This window comes from Haplochromis burtoni, unplaced genomic scaffold (assembly GCF_018398535.1).
Source record: "Haplochromis burtoni strain Fernald_Lab_line unplaced genomic scaffold, NCSU_Asbu1 Contig_2147, whole genome shotgun sequence".
NCBI lineage: Eukaryota > Metazoa > Chordata > Actinopteri > Cichliformes > Cichlidae > Haplochromis > Haplochromis burtoni.
In genome coordinates, this window is record NW_024584508.1 from 1 (window position 1) to 15,882 (window position 15,882).

Genomic DNA, 15,882 nt, shown 5'->3' on the forward strand with positions numbered 1-15,882 from the left:
TCAAAAACCATACCACAAGTTGGAGGATTGTTATAACAATGGAGATGAGGTAGAACCAATAATGAAATTTTATTTCACAGGAAATACAAAAACAAGAGTTCATTAGCTCAGCAAAACTGAAGACTACTGACCCCTGCTGGGATGATGAAGAAGTTTAAGGCTGAGAGCACCACTGACATCAAAGCACAGCGGAACAGTCTGATTCTCAGCTTTTAACAAAAACCTGTGGAGAAGAGGAGCTAGAGATACATAGATACAGAGTTAGAATGGAGATATAAATTTGACTTTTCTCTTAGCCAAAAATAAAGCACTTGCATACTCGTTTTCAGTTTCATTAACATACAACGTACAATCTTGAAGGTTTTTGAAAGAGGGATTTGTTATATATTTGTTACATATAAAATATAGAGCCTGACTTATGGAATATTTCATTCCTAAAAATTTGTTTGTTTTTTCCTAGCTGTTTTTCTCATGTATTATGTGATTGTTAAAACAAAAGAAAAACCAACAAAGAAATTGAAAATATTTTTTTACTCTAATATGTCAAAGAAAACAAAATAAATGAATTAAATAAGAGTTTTGAGCCTGGCACATCAGATGTTATTGTAGGTTCAGATTTCTGTTAAAGTGGGTAATGCCTAATGCGGATGTTTAAAAATTTCAGAAAATTATTATTAAAAATAATTATATATATATTTAACTCCAACTATATGTATTTAATACAGTACCATCAGTTGGTTGCAGAGGATTGCCATCAAGTGAATAATGAGGTATGAACATATCAAGGAAAGTTTCTGTAAACAGATTTACACAATGCTAGTTACATACATTAATATTGCAAAGCCAAAAGAAAATAAGTTAAAGTTTATTGTATGGCTGTGGAATATATTTGTGTAATAAACATCAACATTTTCTGATGCATTACAGCAAAACACTCAACAGATATGTTAAGTTTTAACTGTTACCCAACCTATGATGTAAATGTAGATAATTCAATTATTAGAATGACTGAAGAGGCTTATCCAGTTCCTTATTAGTTGAACACTGGTTGGTGTTACATATATAGAAATAGAAAATAACAGCTGTGAACTACAGTACACTACAAAAAAGACATTTACCTCTTAAAGTAGGTCGTTTTTTGCGGGATTGAGATCCAGAGGGCGAGGCTGAATGTTAGAATTAAATACATTAGTTTCTTTAAAAAAAACACCATTTTAAATTTAGAAAATCTTTAAAGAAACAACTCTAAAATATAGCATATAATACTCTTTTTTCCAGCAAAAAACTGAAGCAGAGACACATCCACACAATTTCATAAACCTGATTTCAATGGAAAACCAAATAGTATTATGAAAACGGGTGAGGTAGAAGAACAATTAATAAGCAATTTTTCAGTTATGTCATTTAAACTTATCCACCTTCACTACATCTGTTCCTGGCAGCTTCACTGTTACACCTCTTTACCTCTCATTTATACAAATGTATTCTGTTTACTGAATTTTCTCCAGAGCATACCTCCACTGCTCTGGGTTCTCTTCCTCCTCCCCCTATTGTCACTACATACTACTTTTGAATTCATATGATTTTTTTTCATGTTACTTTGGAATATTCTGGGGTTTTTTTAGTCTAAGCATTTGATATTTTACCGGTGTAATAAATTTAAGCGGGAAATCTCTTAACTCATTCACTGCCATTGACGTCTATAGCCGTCAATTGCGGTGCATGAGTTAATGGTAGTGTAGTATTTGAATTACAAGGATCATAATTCCCTATTATACTCACTAAAAAAATTACTCTCTAAAATGAACCACAACAATCCTTTAAATGTTGTGTCAAATAAGGATTTATATCATCTTGCCACAAAAAAAACTAAACTTACTTTTTATGCATTTTCAAATGATAGAAACATGTTTTACTCAAAAAAGCAAAGTAAAAACAAAATGTAGCAAAAACATGCAGCACAATGTTTAAGTGACACAAAATACATAATTTAAATCTGGATTAAAAAAGAAAATAAAGTCAGATAAATTTTAAATTGAAAAAAAAAATATGTAACTCCATACTGTCAACAGTAGATTGCACAGGTATGAGAGTTTTCTCATAAGGTTATTCTTTTTTTTTAAATCACAAAAGACTGAAAAGCATATAAATCCCAAATACTCACAAAAGTAAAATCCTCTATCTGAAAAAAAACATTAAACAAACAGCGATTAATTTACTTTGCAATTTCAAATTAGTCGTAGTAATAAAAAAAAAAAAAAACATTAGACTAATACTAAAATTCTGCAAAAATGTTTAGCATTTCTGTGATGTATAAAAAAATGAACTGACATTTACAGTTTTTTTTTCTGGTTTTACTGGCCACATTCATGTAGTACTTCATCTGTTTCCCACTATAGAATCACACTGTAGAATTACCAGTTAACAAGTGTGTTAACTCCTATCTCCACGAATTCATCATACTGCTGCACTGAAAGTGAGTTACACACAACACACACACACACACACACACACAACACACACACAACACACACACACACACACAACACAGCACATAACAAAAAAAAAATTTCAATTCATTTAGTTACTTTCCTAGCTGTACTTGCTCATTTCAGTGTAGCTTTAGTTCAAAGGTTTATTTGTACTTCAGTTAGTTTAATATTCAGTATAAATCTTTTCAGTAGTTACATCAGAATATAGTATGCAGCATGTGTCATATCATACCTCCATTAAGAAATTGTAAAATATCTATCATTTCTCCTGTAACAAGAACAGCAAAAAGATCACGTGAAAGCAAGAAATAAGCATCACATTTACATGTATAGTCAAATCAATTTAATTTAATGTATTTAACACCAAATCACATCAACATCAGGGCACTTTGTATTGTAAGGTGAAGACACTGCAATAATTCAGAGAAAACCTGAACAATCAGTTAACAAGTTATGTATATAATAATGAACTACTCAAATGGCCTAAAGGTTTCATGAATGAATCAAGTCATAAACTAAGTGCCTTCCTCTTGTAAATCCAAACATTCTTTTTGAAAAACAAATTAAAGCAGGAATTGCTTCTATGGAGCAAACTGAGATGATGATAGAAGCTATATTATTTTGTTGTTGTTGTTATTATTGTTTTATTATTATTATTATTATTATTATTATTATTATTATTATTATTATTATTATAAGAAATTTGGATTAGAACATTTAAAATAAATGAAAATTAAAAATTAAACTAATGTAGCTCCAAGAAATACTTTCAACAAAGGCAGGCATAAGAGAGGGTTTGCATGGAAGGTTTGAACACAAAAAATTGTAAGGCTTACAAAACCCTACAGAAATCATGTTACATATACATGGTCACTGCTAGTACAAGTAATAATCATAGTCATAGTCATAATATTATATCTGTATTTATAAATGGCATACTAAGGAGGAGTAATGCTGCAAACTACGAAACATTTTTGTAATATTTATTGAGAAGGTTCAGATACATTTATGGGAAACGTTTGAAATTTAACTGATGAGTCAGATAATGAAAATGTGTTTAATCCTATTTGAATTAATTAAGCATTAAGTATTAACTGTAGGGTATTGCTGTTTAATGCTATACCATCAAATTGTATACTATATTCAGTAGTACAAGATGGTAGCTATGTATTCATTTTTTCCCATTGCCTTAAAAAATGTACTTAAAACTAAGTTAAGGGTTCTCATATTATACTAAACTACATTTTTAGGGAAATAAAATGTCTTAATATTTAAAGTAGAAAACACCATATTAAAAAGTAGAGGTTGAAAATGTGCATGTAGGTACAGTATGTAAGAGTCAGTTGTTAAACTGTTGTATTCTGTCAAAATGAATACTTAACTATGGTAATGTGTGGGGTTTTTTTGTTGACATTTTTATCTCTATAAAAAGAAAAATGCATTTTATTTAATTCTATCCTAACAGAGTACCTGGATCAAGTGAGGAGAACCAGTGCTCAAAGGCTCTCTCAACAGCAGTTGTTGCTGAAAAGAAAAAAAGAATTAATTGATGTGGAAAAAAACATGCCAGTATTTCAATCAAATGTAAAACAATTTTACAAATGCGCACTAACCTAAATACCAAACCTGAATAAATATTGATCATTTACATATATTTTTTTAACTTAGCTTTTTAACTGTTAACTTTTTAACTATTCTGATCATTTTCTCTTATTAGAAAAATCTTCCTGTGCACAAAATGTCTAAAAGTACACGTATAATCGCTTTTACTCACTCAAACCTTAACAGCAGGCTGACATTATTGTTAGCTTACAGAACAATCCTGAATATTTCTGCTCTCAGCTAATATCACATTAGATAACCCTTGAGATGGTCAAAAGTGCTTAGACTGACAAAAAAAACTCAATAATTTAAGTGCAATAAAATTATGCTTTTATAATTATAAAAAAATTGAATAATCAGAATAACTTGACTTCTTGCTACTGGTGGACTTGGTCTGTAGCTTGCCTCTTGTGCAGCTAAAAAGTTGTAGGGAAAGAGGCTGGCTGACAAAGTTGAAGTGAGATGGCTCATAAACAAATGGGCATCTTCTTTAATAGGCCACGATGTACTGTATCTGAGATAGCAGCTGCTCTGTATCTAATGCAATTGCTCAGAGTGGTCGTAATAATTTCTGACATCCAAATTTGTGTCATTTCTTTATCTCTATGTAGTAAAGCTGTCCCTGTGCAGTATGGAATCATTTTATACAGGAAAATGTTTATAGTTTTCTGAGACTATAAGGAGAAAAAAATTTTTGTTTGTGTGCGTCAATGTGTCACACACAATATAGACAAAGAAAATGTCATTGTGTTTACGCTTGTGGATCATATTATACACATTTGTAACACTTTGAGACATATTTCGGTGCATAAACAAAAATATGAAATATAGAAAAAAAAAGTCTTAAACAGTTAAAGTGTTTTTGTTAAAACTCTAGAATTAAAGCTAAAACTTTTGGTGGTGTACAGAGTCATAATTACCAAAAAAGCAAACTCATGCTATATTTAATGTCATTTTTTGTGTAGAGTTCTTTTAAGTATTTAATTTTTTCAGTGAGAAATCTAAATATCTGCATTTAGGAAGAGAAAATAATGAAATAATAATGAAAATAATTTTTAACAATTAAAAGAAAACGTCATGATGAATACTACTCGTTTTGCATCGTCTTTGTTTGTGCTGCTCACCAACATTATCGCTCCTGTGACGAGTAGAAGTACCACGGTGTCTTGAAATGGATTGATGTCCAGGGGGCTTCCTTCTCTGTGGTGCTTCACTTTCCTTGGGTTTATGAAGCACATGTATGGTCTCTCCCAGAGGCTTTGTGACAACCATAGATGTGAGCGGCGTCACAAAGCTGTACTTCAGTGAGAGACTCAAAGCCTCCTTCTTCACTTGCTCTTTCTCAGGTCCAGATAACTGGAGCCTGTGTCATAAAGCATTAAGTAAATATAACGATTGATTTAGTAGTAATATATGATAAAGTAATTTACACATATTTGTGTATCTTTAATTCTTCCATGTCCCCAGCTATTCCTTGGCAATTTAAAATTACAGTTTGAGTCCCAACTTTGGAAAATTAAAGAACATTTTAGTGGAATCTAATATGGACATAGAAACATGGGAAAAAATAGATAAACTCATTGTTATGTAAACATCCTGCCTTCTTTTTATTTGACATATTTGTGGGAGAGTTGACTTTAGTGCCAAGATGCTGAATTTTAACTGTATTCTGCTGCTGTAGTAAACATAATTTCCTGTCTTTGTTGTAGCTTTAGATTTTTAACTTGTTTTGTAAATTGCAGCTTAGTTGTTGAGACCGTGGGATGCCATCTATGTCATGAATAAGCACACAACTTCGGAAGCTGATTCAAAACTCTATACTGGACAAATTGTTTCTTGCCAGGGAAAACATTTTAAAATGGTCGATGAGTTCTTCAAACATGATCACTCTTGGATGGAAATGCTACATTGTAACTATTAATGTTACTTTTGACCAAACAAACTTTTGCCTTTTGGACTGCAAGTCACATCAAATGATCTAAAGACGTTACCTTGGGTTTCAGGGAAATATATGATGGGCCTTATCCAATATCCCACATTAGTTATGCACTCAACAGTTAATGAAGATAAAAATTTGTGTTGCTGCCCTTTAAAAAGTAGCTGATTAGGAAATAACACAAGAAGAAAGATGTCACAACTGGGACAGCAGCCGTGTGATGTGTGGAAACGGAGGACTCGAATGCAGCACTTACTTGAGATGCAGTGTGATTTATTTACAGAAAACAGAACACAAAGTGGGGATGGCAAAACAGAGCTAAGGATAAACTAAACTGGGGAAAACTAAACTATAGAACGGCAAACCTGAAACACGAGAGAAGGACTGCAGGTAGAGCACATAGAGGAGTCACGGAGAGGTTAATGCAGAGTACGCAGGGTAACACAGAGGATGAACACAGACGACACGACAAGGAACACAGGCAGGCACACACTATAAATACACAGAGGGACACTGGGAAATCACACACAGGTGGGAGACACAGCTGGACCTGATTAACCTGACGAGACAAGGGGAACACTAACACCAGGGACCAACAGAGGGAGCACAAACCCAGAAACCCAGTATCTAAAACACAAACCATCCCAAAACAGCCCACAGATAATAATAATAATAATAACATCAATAAATACACTAAACACAAAATCACTGAGTCACGGACTCAGGACCATGACAAAAGATGGCATAAATGGTACTTACTCTTTGTCCAGAAGCTGTTTAACTGTGAGGTAGGCCCAAACTCTCTGGATAAGGTCATCAGACACACTTCCACCAGATTCCACAATGCCATTTGAGTCAGAAAATACTAACCTTCTATTACTCTGTCATAATTAAAATATATTGTAATGTCAGTATGCAGGGAAAAGAAACTTTCACAAGATTACAGCTGATAAATATCTTAGATCAAACATTACCGAAATAGCCACAACTTGAGGTGTGAAGGTTTCAGTGTCATTGTCTGTGATCTGTCCGGCCACCACAATCTCAGAACCATTATAATACTGACTGAAGTTAGTCTGGGTTAGATTGGTCCCACCCACATAGATCATTGTCACATCTGTCAGCAAAGGAGTTGCCACCTCTTCATAGAAACCCTGTTTACATACAGTGTGGACATGATGCAAATCATGCTAATTTCTTCCTAAATCTGTAGTGATTTCAAATCATGTGGTAGGAAGAATACAAAATACCTTCAGCTGTAAATCAGCATCTGAGTCTACATAAATCCGTCGTGCCACACCGTTATTTTGCAGCGACATTTTCTTAAGGAACTCAAAATCAACATCAAAACCAAAACCCAGACAGTAAACTGGGAATTTGCCTGCAACAGCCTCTCTTACATTTGACTGTATTTTCTCCAGATTTGTCACCCCTGAAAATACATAAGACACAGTCAGTTCAGCTCAAAAACAATGGAATCCCACACTTGATAAAAGAAAAACCTAAAACGAAAAATATTGAATAGCTGATCTGTGCTCATTAATCTCCCTGCATTCTTGAGTGTTGTGCTGCAAATGTATTCTTTACATTACACATACTGTCCAAACTCCATGCTGTCATCATCACTCCAGCCTTGCCTGCCTTCTACAAGTGCTAAAGCTCTCAGTGCTCTTCTATCAGCCTGCCTTTCAGACTCATTTGTAGTACCTCCTCATTTGTACCTAGTTGGAGATCCTACATCTACCTCTGCATCTAGACTCTGAGAAGTCCTGTCCTACCGTTACTGGACTCCACTCTGCCATGTTGATTTGTCAAAGTCTTATTGCCAAATCTCAAACTGTTCTTCATTAAACCATGTTCAGGTCTTTCAAATGATCTCTCCTTATTGAAATCACAATAAAATCATTGACTAAAATCATTAAGTCCAGAAGTATTTGTGCACATTTTTGTACAGGTGTCATTTGTTATAACCTTTGGTTGGCTGTCCATCTGTGAGGAGTATAAGGATTGATGCTGAACCTTCTCTGTCATGCGTGTTCAGCATATTTGCTCCTTGCAGCAGTGCTTGATTGATGTCTGTGTCTGAAAGTCAACAACAAAGTTTCAGTACTATAATTATTCTGTTAACTGTTTGATATTAAAAGATATATACTGATTTCTGCAACTCCTCACATCCTCCAGCTTGAATGTTGCGTGCAAAGTTTTTGGCGCTTTCCACGTTTTTACTGTTGGCCTGAACAAGTTCCAATTTCCAGGGAAAAATGTTGCCATCAAAAGTGATCAAACCAAAATGGTCATCTTCTGCCAGGTCATTCAAAATATGGATTAACGCGATCCTAGTCTGGGCAAAAACAACATTTACACATTACAGATTTTATAAAAGATTTAAAAAAGACATTAAAAGAAATAAGGTTTTTTAGTAAATGATAGACATAGCAGACCCTTTAAACCATTTACCTGCTCTATTTTTCGGCCTTGCATTGAGCCACTTTTGTCAATAACAAAGACGACATTTTTGGAAATTCGGGGAAGATTGGATGGAGCAAAGTGATGAACAAAGTACCCAGCAGATTTCTAAAGAGCAGGAAAAAAGATTGCTTTAGTCAGATTTTTATTTAATAGCCAGACAAAGGATATGGTACTGATTTGAAAAACCTTTTCTGGCCCATGCAGTTTTATGTTGTGTGTAAATTGCTAATTGATCAGGGTTTACCTTGATGTCTCACAATCAATTTCCTGTTAACATCATAAACTATAACCATATCTCCATTCATACCCTGATCTCCACAGCTGTCACACATTTTCTGTTGGTCGACTGTTGGATAGAAATACACCCATGCCTGGAAACAGAGTGAATCACAGAGTTTAGGAACTTGGTAGAGAGGTCAGTGATTTTATTTCTGTCAAAACACTGTCCTGTACTTCTCATTGCTTTGGCTTGATAAATCTAAAAGGTGCATATACAAGTCATTGTTACCAAAAGGTTTGGACACTGTAGATTAGAAATAAAGAGAAAATGCAGTGATTTTTAAACAATTTAAACTCTCCATTGAAAAAAAAACAACAACTCGGGATCCGAGTTTTTTGTCTGAGGTTCAATAAAAGTCTTGTAATGCGTTTAATGCATAAAATATTAAAAGAAAATCAGAATTCATTATTATGAGTAAGAGTCAACATTCTGACATATATAGCACAGGAAGACTTCAATAGTTCAAGACTAACATGACTCAAAACAACAATGCAAATACTGTAGGATTGGTTACATTATGTCACTTAATACCAGAGATATGATACAGCACACAGGGACAGTTGAAATCAGTATTTAACAGATGTGATCATTGGGCATTCAGTTGGTACTGCATTAACAAAATTTGTAGTTGTAATCACTATCTTCTTCTATCTCTCATTCACACACATGCATTCTGTCATGTTTCTTGTTTCTGCCGACCTTCTCTCTAGAGCATACCTCCACCTTTCCTCACTACAAATCTGTCACTTCAGCGACACACATCACCACTGTTTCTCATGCAGTCTCACAGTTCTATTTGGCAATCTATCATACGTCATGTGAATCAACTGGCTTTTTACTCTTTATCCTCTTCGTAGCTGCCCTAACTTCCTCCTTAAGAACTTCCTCCACTTCATGATTCACTGTCATTCCTCCATCTGTCCTCCTTTCTGTCTCATTTTCTTCAGTTCCTCAAATTATTTATTCAATTTTTCAACAAACTCTCTTCATTTGTTAATACCATTACCTATTACGCTAACCTGCTGCACATTCTCTCCAGTTTGATCTCTCAATCTCAAAGTCCTTTTCTCCTTTCTTAGTGTCCAGCCTCACATACAACCAGTGTTGGTCAAGTTACTTGAAAAAAGTAATCAGTAACTAATTACTGATTACTTCCCCCAAAAAGTAATCCCGTTACTTTACTGATTACTTATTTTCAAAAGTAATTAATTACTTAGTTACTTAGTTACTTTTTAAAAACACGATTTACAACCTGAATAGGTGATAAAGCGATAGATCTTTCAGCCCAATTCTACTTTTTCTACATAATCCATCATACAAAATGTAATCAAATGGAAAAGTCTCTTTTTAAAACTTGTTTTATTAGTTTTAATCTTTTAACTTTATGCATCAAGCAAAAATTTAATTATATGCAACATTCTCTGACTTGAATAAATTAGTTTAACATTTAAACCTATTTTCTGCACATTCCAGCACATAAAATAAAATATTTTTTGTGTTTACACTCACTCTTTCAAATAGATGCAAGTAAAACACAGCAGAAAATAAATAAAGTCAAAGACTCAGCGGTCCTGTTGCTCTATTTTCACCTGTAAAGCAGGACTGCGGTAGGCGGAGGTTTACCCTGGTGCAGGTGTGCCGCGGTCAGTTGAAGAATCCGCGAGTTTCTCTGTGAGTTTCCCATTACGTCGTTGCGCACTCGGTGCTTGCTTGGAAGTTTAGGGGTTTTTTTCGCTGTAAAAAGAAGTTTTCTTCCCACGCACGATGGACGCTAATGTTTTTGTCACTTTTTATGGAATCAAACTCAAAGTAAGGTCAGTACTTCCACGCTTTAAACGCTGCACGCTCATACTCTCTCCCACAATCGATATGTGATCCATTGTTGATCTGCACACAGCTGTTGTCACTAACGGCGCACTCGCTTACGTCACTGTCATGAGACATTCTCGCAAAAAAATCACGGTTTTAGTAACGCAGTAACGCAGCGTTCCTACGGGAAAGTAACGGTAATCTAATTACCATTTTTGCAATAGTAATCCCTTACTTTACTCGTTACTTGAAAAAAGTAATCAGATTACAGTAACGTTACAAGTAACGCGTTACTGCCCATCTCTGCATACAACCCACTAAGAGCCTTTTCCTTTGCCACATCTCTTTGCTGTATGCATAGATTTTTTTCTAGGCTTCCTCTTATTGCAAACTGCTGTGACTCTTAGTGTTTATAAAACTAACTTTTGTGTTATAACTGTACCTGTTTATTAACATGTGTTTTGGTGATGGCATTAGCGAGGGCTTTGGTGCTCAGGCCTCCTTTCACATCGATGAAATTGATGCCGGCTTCCTCGTGAATGTACACATCCACCTGGGAACAAGTATAATAAAATAAAACAGAAGATCTAATCATGTGTGGTCTTATCTCAGCATTGTTTTCCTAAACAATCACTGAACAGATACCAAGATGGAAGTCACCTTGAAGTCTCTGACAGGCTGCATGGGTTGAGCATGAATTTGCAGCTCATACTTGCCATGTGTGCGTTTCATCAGTTCCTCATATGTGAGTTCAAAAGTGACCTTTTTGTGAGCAGCCACAGTTACAGAGGTCTTAAATTCCTCCAGAGCCCTCCCTACAGAACTGCAGCAGAAACAATAATTATTTCATATAAATGCATTTAAAAATCAGTTATTCCTGAAGAACAAACTTGATTTTTGAGTAAACTGACTAAAAATCAAGGATTAAAGTGATATTTGGCAGGTGGGGGGACCCCTAAGATCAGGTAGTATGCAATGTAGTGTGGGGAAAAGAATTACTTTGTAATAAGTCACATACTAATCCCTTTTGTGAGCTTTTTTTTTTTTTTTTTTTGTGTAAAGAGTGTGCTCAGCTAACCTGTGCTACTATTCCAGTTTTCACTGCTCTTTGTGGATTTGGACAACTGCATTCAAAAGTGTACAAACTTACGTAAGCTATAGCCTGTGGCTAATTTAGCACACTTAAATTGTTTTGTACACTCCTTCAGAAAAACAGAATTCAGCAAAACATCATGAATTGGTTCAATATCTGATTTAAAATATATACAATAAATTAGGATATGACATGTAAGATTTAACTTTTTAATTTAACCTACTGAGCTGTGCAACCCGGGATGTCATTGTTTCACTTTAATCCCTGCTAAAAGGTTTTTTTCCTCCTCACACAGTTAAACAAAATTAATTTTAGGAACTGAAGATACAGAAGAAGACATTAAAAAAATTTACTGAGAATTTTTTCACATAAACCTGTAAGTTAATTAATGAATTTAAATACCTGACAAGCCCAGCACTTTCACCACGGGACACAGCTTCAGCGTACTGCTGCTGAGCTTGCTCCTTAGCTTTCACAACACCATCATAAACTTGGCCATCGATAAACCTGAAGAGGACCAAGAAAGTCCTTGTGTACACACTACTAAATATCAGGCAATTTGTTCTTCAGTGTAGAATTTAGCAAATGTCTCTGGATTGTTACAGATTCTTTTAACTTCACACACATTCGAAATTTACTGATGAAGGCATTCTTGGGAATCCGAACATGGAATTCAATTTCCTTTGACTCGTTCATACGATTGGCCACACGGCTTGTGATGACAGTGGTGGCATAACGACTGGTCACTGTGGAGTTTATGTGAAAGCTGTAGACGTCCCAGTCATCCTGAGAAAACACGACAGGGTTAACCGATCTCATTGGCTGGTTTCAGTGGAATTTTATTGGTCTCCCTGCAAAAACCCTAAAATTAGTTTTCATCTAATGTTCAGGGCACACACTCAAAAGAGCATGACACTCACTTACATTTATACTTTTACTTTTTATGCATCAGAATGGAAGTTGTTAGAAATATCCAACACATGTTTCCATAGTTCAAACAACTAAACAAGCCAAATTTACCTTAACCAATCAACACCATCATCAAATAACAAGCTCAAACAATTAAAATGAGATCTGTGATTGTGGATGCACAGAAAGGATAAGGTAGACATACAAACACATACAGTCAGAATTCTTTCACTTCATGGGACATTACATGATGTTATATTGCTTGGCAGAACACTTCATCTTACCCCAATCCTTCTTTTTGTCTCCAAAGTAATGCGCAACTGCCAGTGTTAATGTGTCAGCTGACTTGTACACACACACAGCACATGAACAAAATGAAATAATCCTGAGGATTGTCACAAGAACCTTCAATCCACAGAGTTTGGTGTTGAACTGACAGAAAGATGCTGAGACACAAAATATTCAATCGCACACCTCAGATATCTCATTATCTGTGAAATATTAATTGCAGAGGTACATAAAAAGTTTGTTTTCTTTAGCGTTTGGCTTTTAAACTATTTATTTAACCGTATATATTTAATTTTAAATTTATGGATCTTTAAAGTGGTGCTATGGCCGTTTATGTATTTTGACCCTACCTTGTTTAGCAGTGTGGAAGTCAAAGCCAGCTGCAGCCCAATGAGGGTGAGCTGCACCACAGTTCTCCCCATGATGCCTCCTAGCAGAGCACAAGCACAGCTGAAACTGTCTTTTTAAGGCAAACATGGACAACATTATTGTGTACATATATTTTTTTTAAAGGGCAAACTTCACTTTCTCTCCCTCCTCTTTCACCTTCCACCCACACAAAATACTCCCCCAAAGCAGTAATTTACCAGAAATCCAGCAGTTTCTGTAAACTTTAATGTTGACATTGAGGGTCAAACCAGTGCACATCACAAGGACTTTGTCACCACAAGAATCTTTTCTGTGATAGGTAATACTGTTTTGGTCAATTTAAATGAAAGAGACAAATTGACTCCACTCTATTGATGAAACAAGTATGTGAATAATATTGTTTGGTGTCAAGCAAAAATGTATATACTTCAAGTATTTCTAACTTTTTAAAGAAGAAAAAAATCTTTCAAGGTGAGGAAAGTGCTGAGAAAACCCAAGACAGTGATAGCAAATTTAGAAGTCACATGACAGTTAGTCCAGAATTACATTTATTTGTGTATGTATTTACTTATTTTTCCAGAGTGGATTTCATATGATTGGATTTGTAATATTCTGACTTTCAAACCAGCAAGTCCTTTTTAAAAAATAAAATACTGACAAGACTGACCAGCCTGTTCACTGCCTGGATTGATTACAAGTAGGCCTATGACTCAATGCCCCACATATGGATCCTGGAATGCCTAGAACTAAGGGGATTGAACTACCAGAAGGCAACATTGCAGACAATGAGGACAGCTACAAGTACCTGGGCATCCCACAGGCAAATGGAAACAATGAAGACACTCCTAGGCAAGCAGCAACCACCAATTACCTGAGGAGGGTCAGGCAAGTCCTGAGGAGTCAAGAACAAGATCCAGGCTATTAACACCTACGCCCTGCCCGTGATCAGGTACCCGGCTAGGATAGTAAGCTGGCCAAAGCAGGAGATAGAAGCCACTGACATAAAGACAAGAACGCTCCTTACCATGCATGGAGGGTTTCACCCCAAGTCCAGCACCCTGAGGCTGTACGCTAAGCAGAAGGAAGGAGCCCAAGGACTGGTGAGTGTCAGCACCACAGTCCAGGATGAGACAATGTACATCCACCAAAACCCTAATAATGATTAGAGGGGTTGTTGACTCCTTCTTGATGTGCGTAAAACAAGGCCGTTTTCTTTTAGGGTTTCTGTTTTTCTGTCTATTGAGCGTTTCTGCTAATGCTCCCCTGTTGTTAAAGAGACGCTAAAAAAAGAAAACTCTTTCCCACACAATACCTCTTCCGAGGGTGTTTTGATAAAATTATTTAGGCCTGATTTCTGAATACGGGCGCGGCACTTTTTTCACTAAGGGTTATTTTTACACATACGAGGTGACCAGCCTGTAGGTTACAAGCAGATAGAAACTTCTTCTTTTCATTACAAGCGCTGGTGTAGCTTGCCTCCACCCAGCACTATATAAATGCATTCCGTTACTAGTCGGATAATCTTAAAGGTTTTTATTGCGTCTGTGATAAGATTAACGTAAGAAAGCAAAATAAATCCGCTATTGTAAAAACACACAAAACCAAAATTACCTCATCCGAGGGTGTTTTAATAAAATTACTCGGGGCCAATTTCTGAATATGTGCGAGGTGCTCTTTTCACTAAGGGATATTATTTTTTGTAACACATACAAGGATGTAGCTTGCCTCCACCCAGCACTATACAAATGCAATCTGTTACTAGTCGGATAATCTTAAAGGTTTTTATTTTAGTGCATCTGTAATAAAATAAAATAAGAAAGCAAAATAAAACTGCTGTTGGAAAAAATAAATAGCTCTTTACCGAGAAAATGGTTATCACGATCATTGTCATAATACTGGAAGATTTGAACAGAATTCAAACTATGAGTTTGTCTGTGGAAAAACTAACTGCCGCGATCATTCTGTCTCTTGTGAGTACAAGAAAATAATTATTATAATATGATGTGTTAAATTTGTTTAGATCAGAGGAATAGGGAAGGATTTGTCTGTGTGTTTCGTTTTGGCTTAGCTGTAGCCTGAGGGTGTGTAATTGTTTAGAGGGAAAGGAATTTATTGACACTGGAGGTCTGCTGTCCTAACAGGAGACAGGAAGCTACAGTTGGGGCTGCTGATGCTGATGCTTGTACCTTTAATAAAAACAAATTAATTGTTATAAACTTAGAAGTAGGTTTGCAGGAGACTCTCCACCTTATCTGTAAATGTAAGACAACAAGAGGCCAATGGCCCAGTGGATGCAGAGTGGCGGCCTCAGTGTGTGTAATATGTTAACTCTGTTTTCTATGTTGTGTAGAAGAATTTGGTGTAGATTGAGTGAGGAGATTACTTTTATGACCGGCAGGAAGTCACATACACAGAGACACACACATAGTGCTTTGACTGTTACGACGCACCCACACCTACATGCACACTCAGTCAGATGCACTCACATAGACATACGGGTACGCGCACACACAGGCACTCACGTGCTCGTGCATACACACACAAACACAGAGTTTGCAACACACCATGGGGGTTTTATGATGGGGTCACTTCTATAAAGCTGACTGTAACAGACAAAGGAGTGGAAGATCTGCAG

General features: G+C 35.7%; 1 protein-coding gene across 1 annotated transcript; it reads right to left on the minus strand.

Moving 5' to 3' along the window:
• Window positions 1-108: 108 nt before the first annotated feature.
• On the minus strand, window positions 109-13,357 carry LOC102297209 (inter-alpha-trypsin inhibitor heavy chain H3). The gene is made up of 19 exons (XM_042217529.1): window positions 13,229-13,357; window positions 12,307-12,467; window positions 12,084-12,188; window positions 11,249-11,411; window positions 11,031-11,141; window positions 8,757-8,870; window positions 8,488-8,604; window positions 8,203-8,371; window positions 8,002-8,112; window positions 7,281-7,462; window positions 7,005-7,184; window positions 6,790-6,911; window positions 5,219-5,457; window positions 3,963-4,016; window positions 2,725-2,760; window positions 2,165-2,182; window positions 1,119-1,166; window positions 729-794; window positions 109-239 (listed from the first exon to the last, which is right to left on the minus strand). The coding sequence occupies exons 1-19, from the start codon at window positions 13,298-13,300 to the stop codon at window positions 124-126; spliced, it is 2,184 nt and encodes a 727-aa protein (XP_042073463.1). The 5' UTR covers window positions 13,301-13,357; the 3' UTR covers window positions 109-123.
• Window positions 13,358-15,882: the final 2,525 nt, after the last annotated feature.

Coding starts and splice junctions, on each gene's coding strand:
- LOC102297209 (XM_042217529.1), bottom strand. CDS start 13,300: ATGGGGAGAACTGTGGTGCAGCTCACCCTCATTGGGCTGCAGCTGGCT. Junction 7,463..8,001: donor AGATGGACAGCCAACCAAAG/GTTATAACAAAT, acceptor ATGTATTTTCAG/GGGTGACAAATCTGGAGAAA. Junction 6,912..7,004: donor CTCAAGTTGTGGCTATTTCG/GTAATGTTTGAT, acceptor TAATTATGACAG/AGTAATAGAAGGTTAGTATT.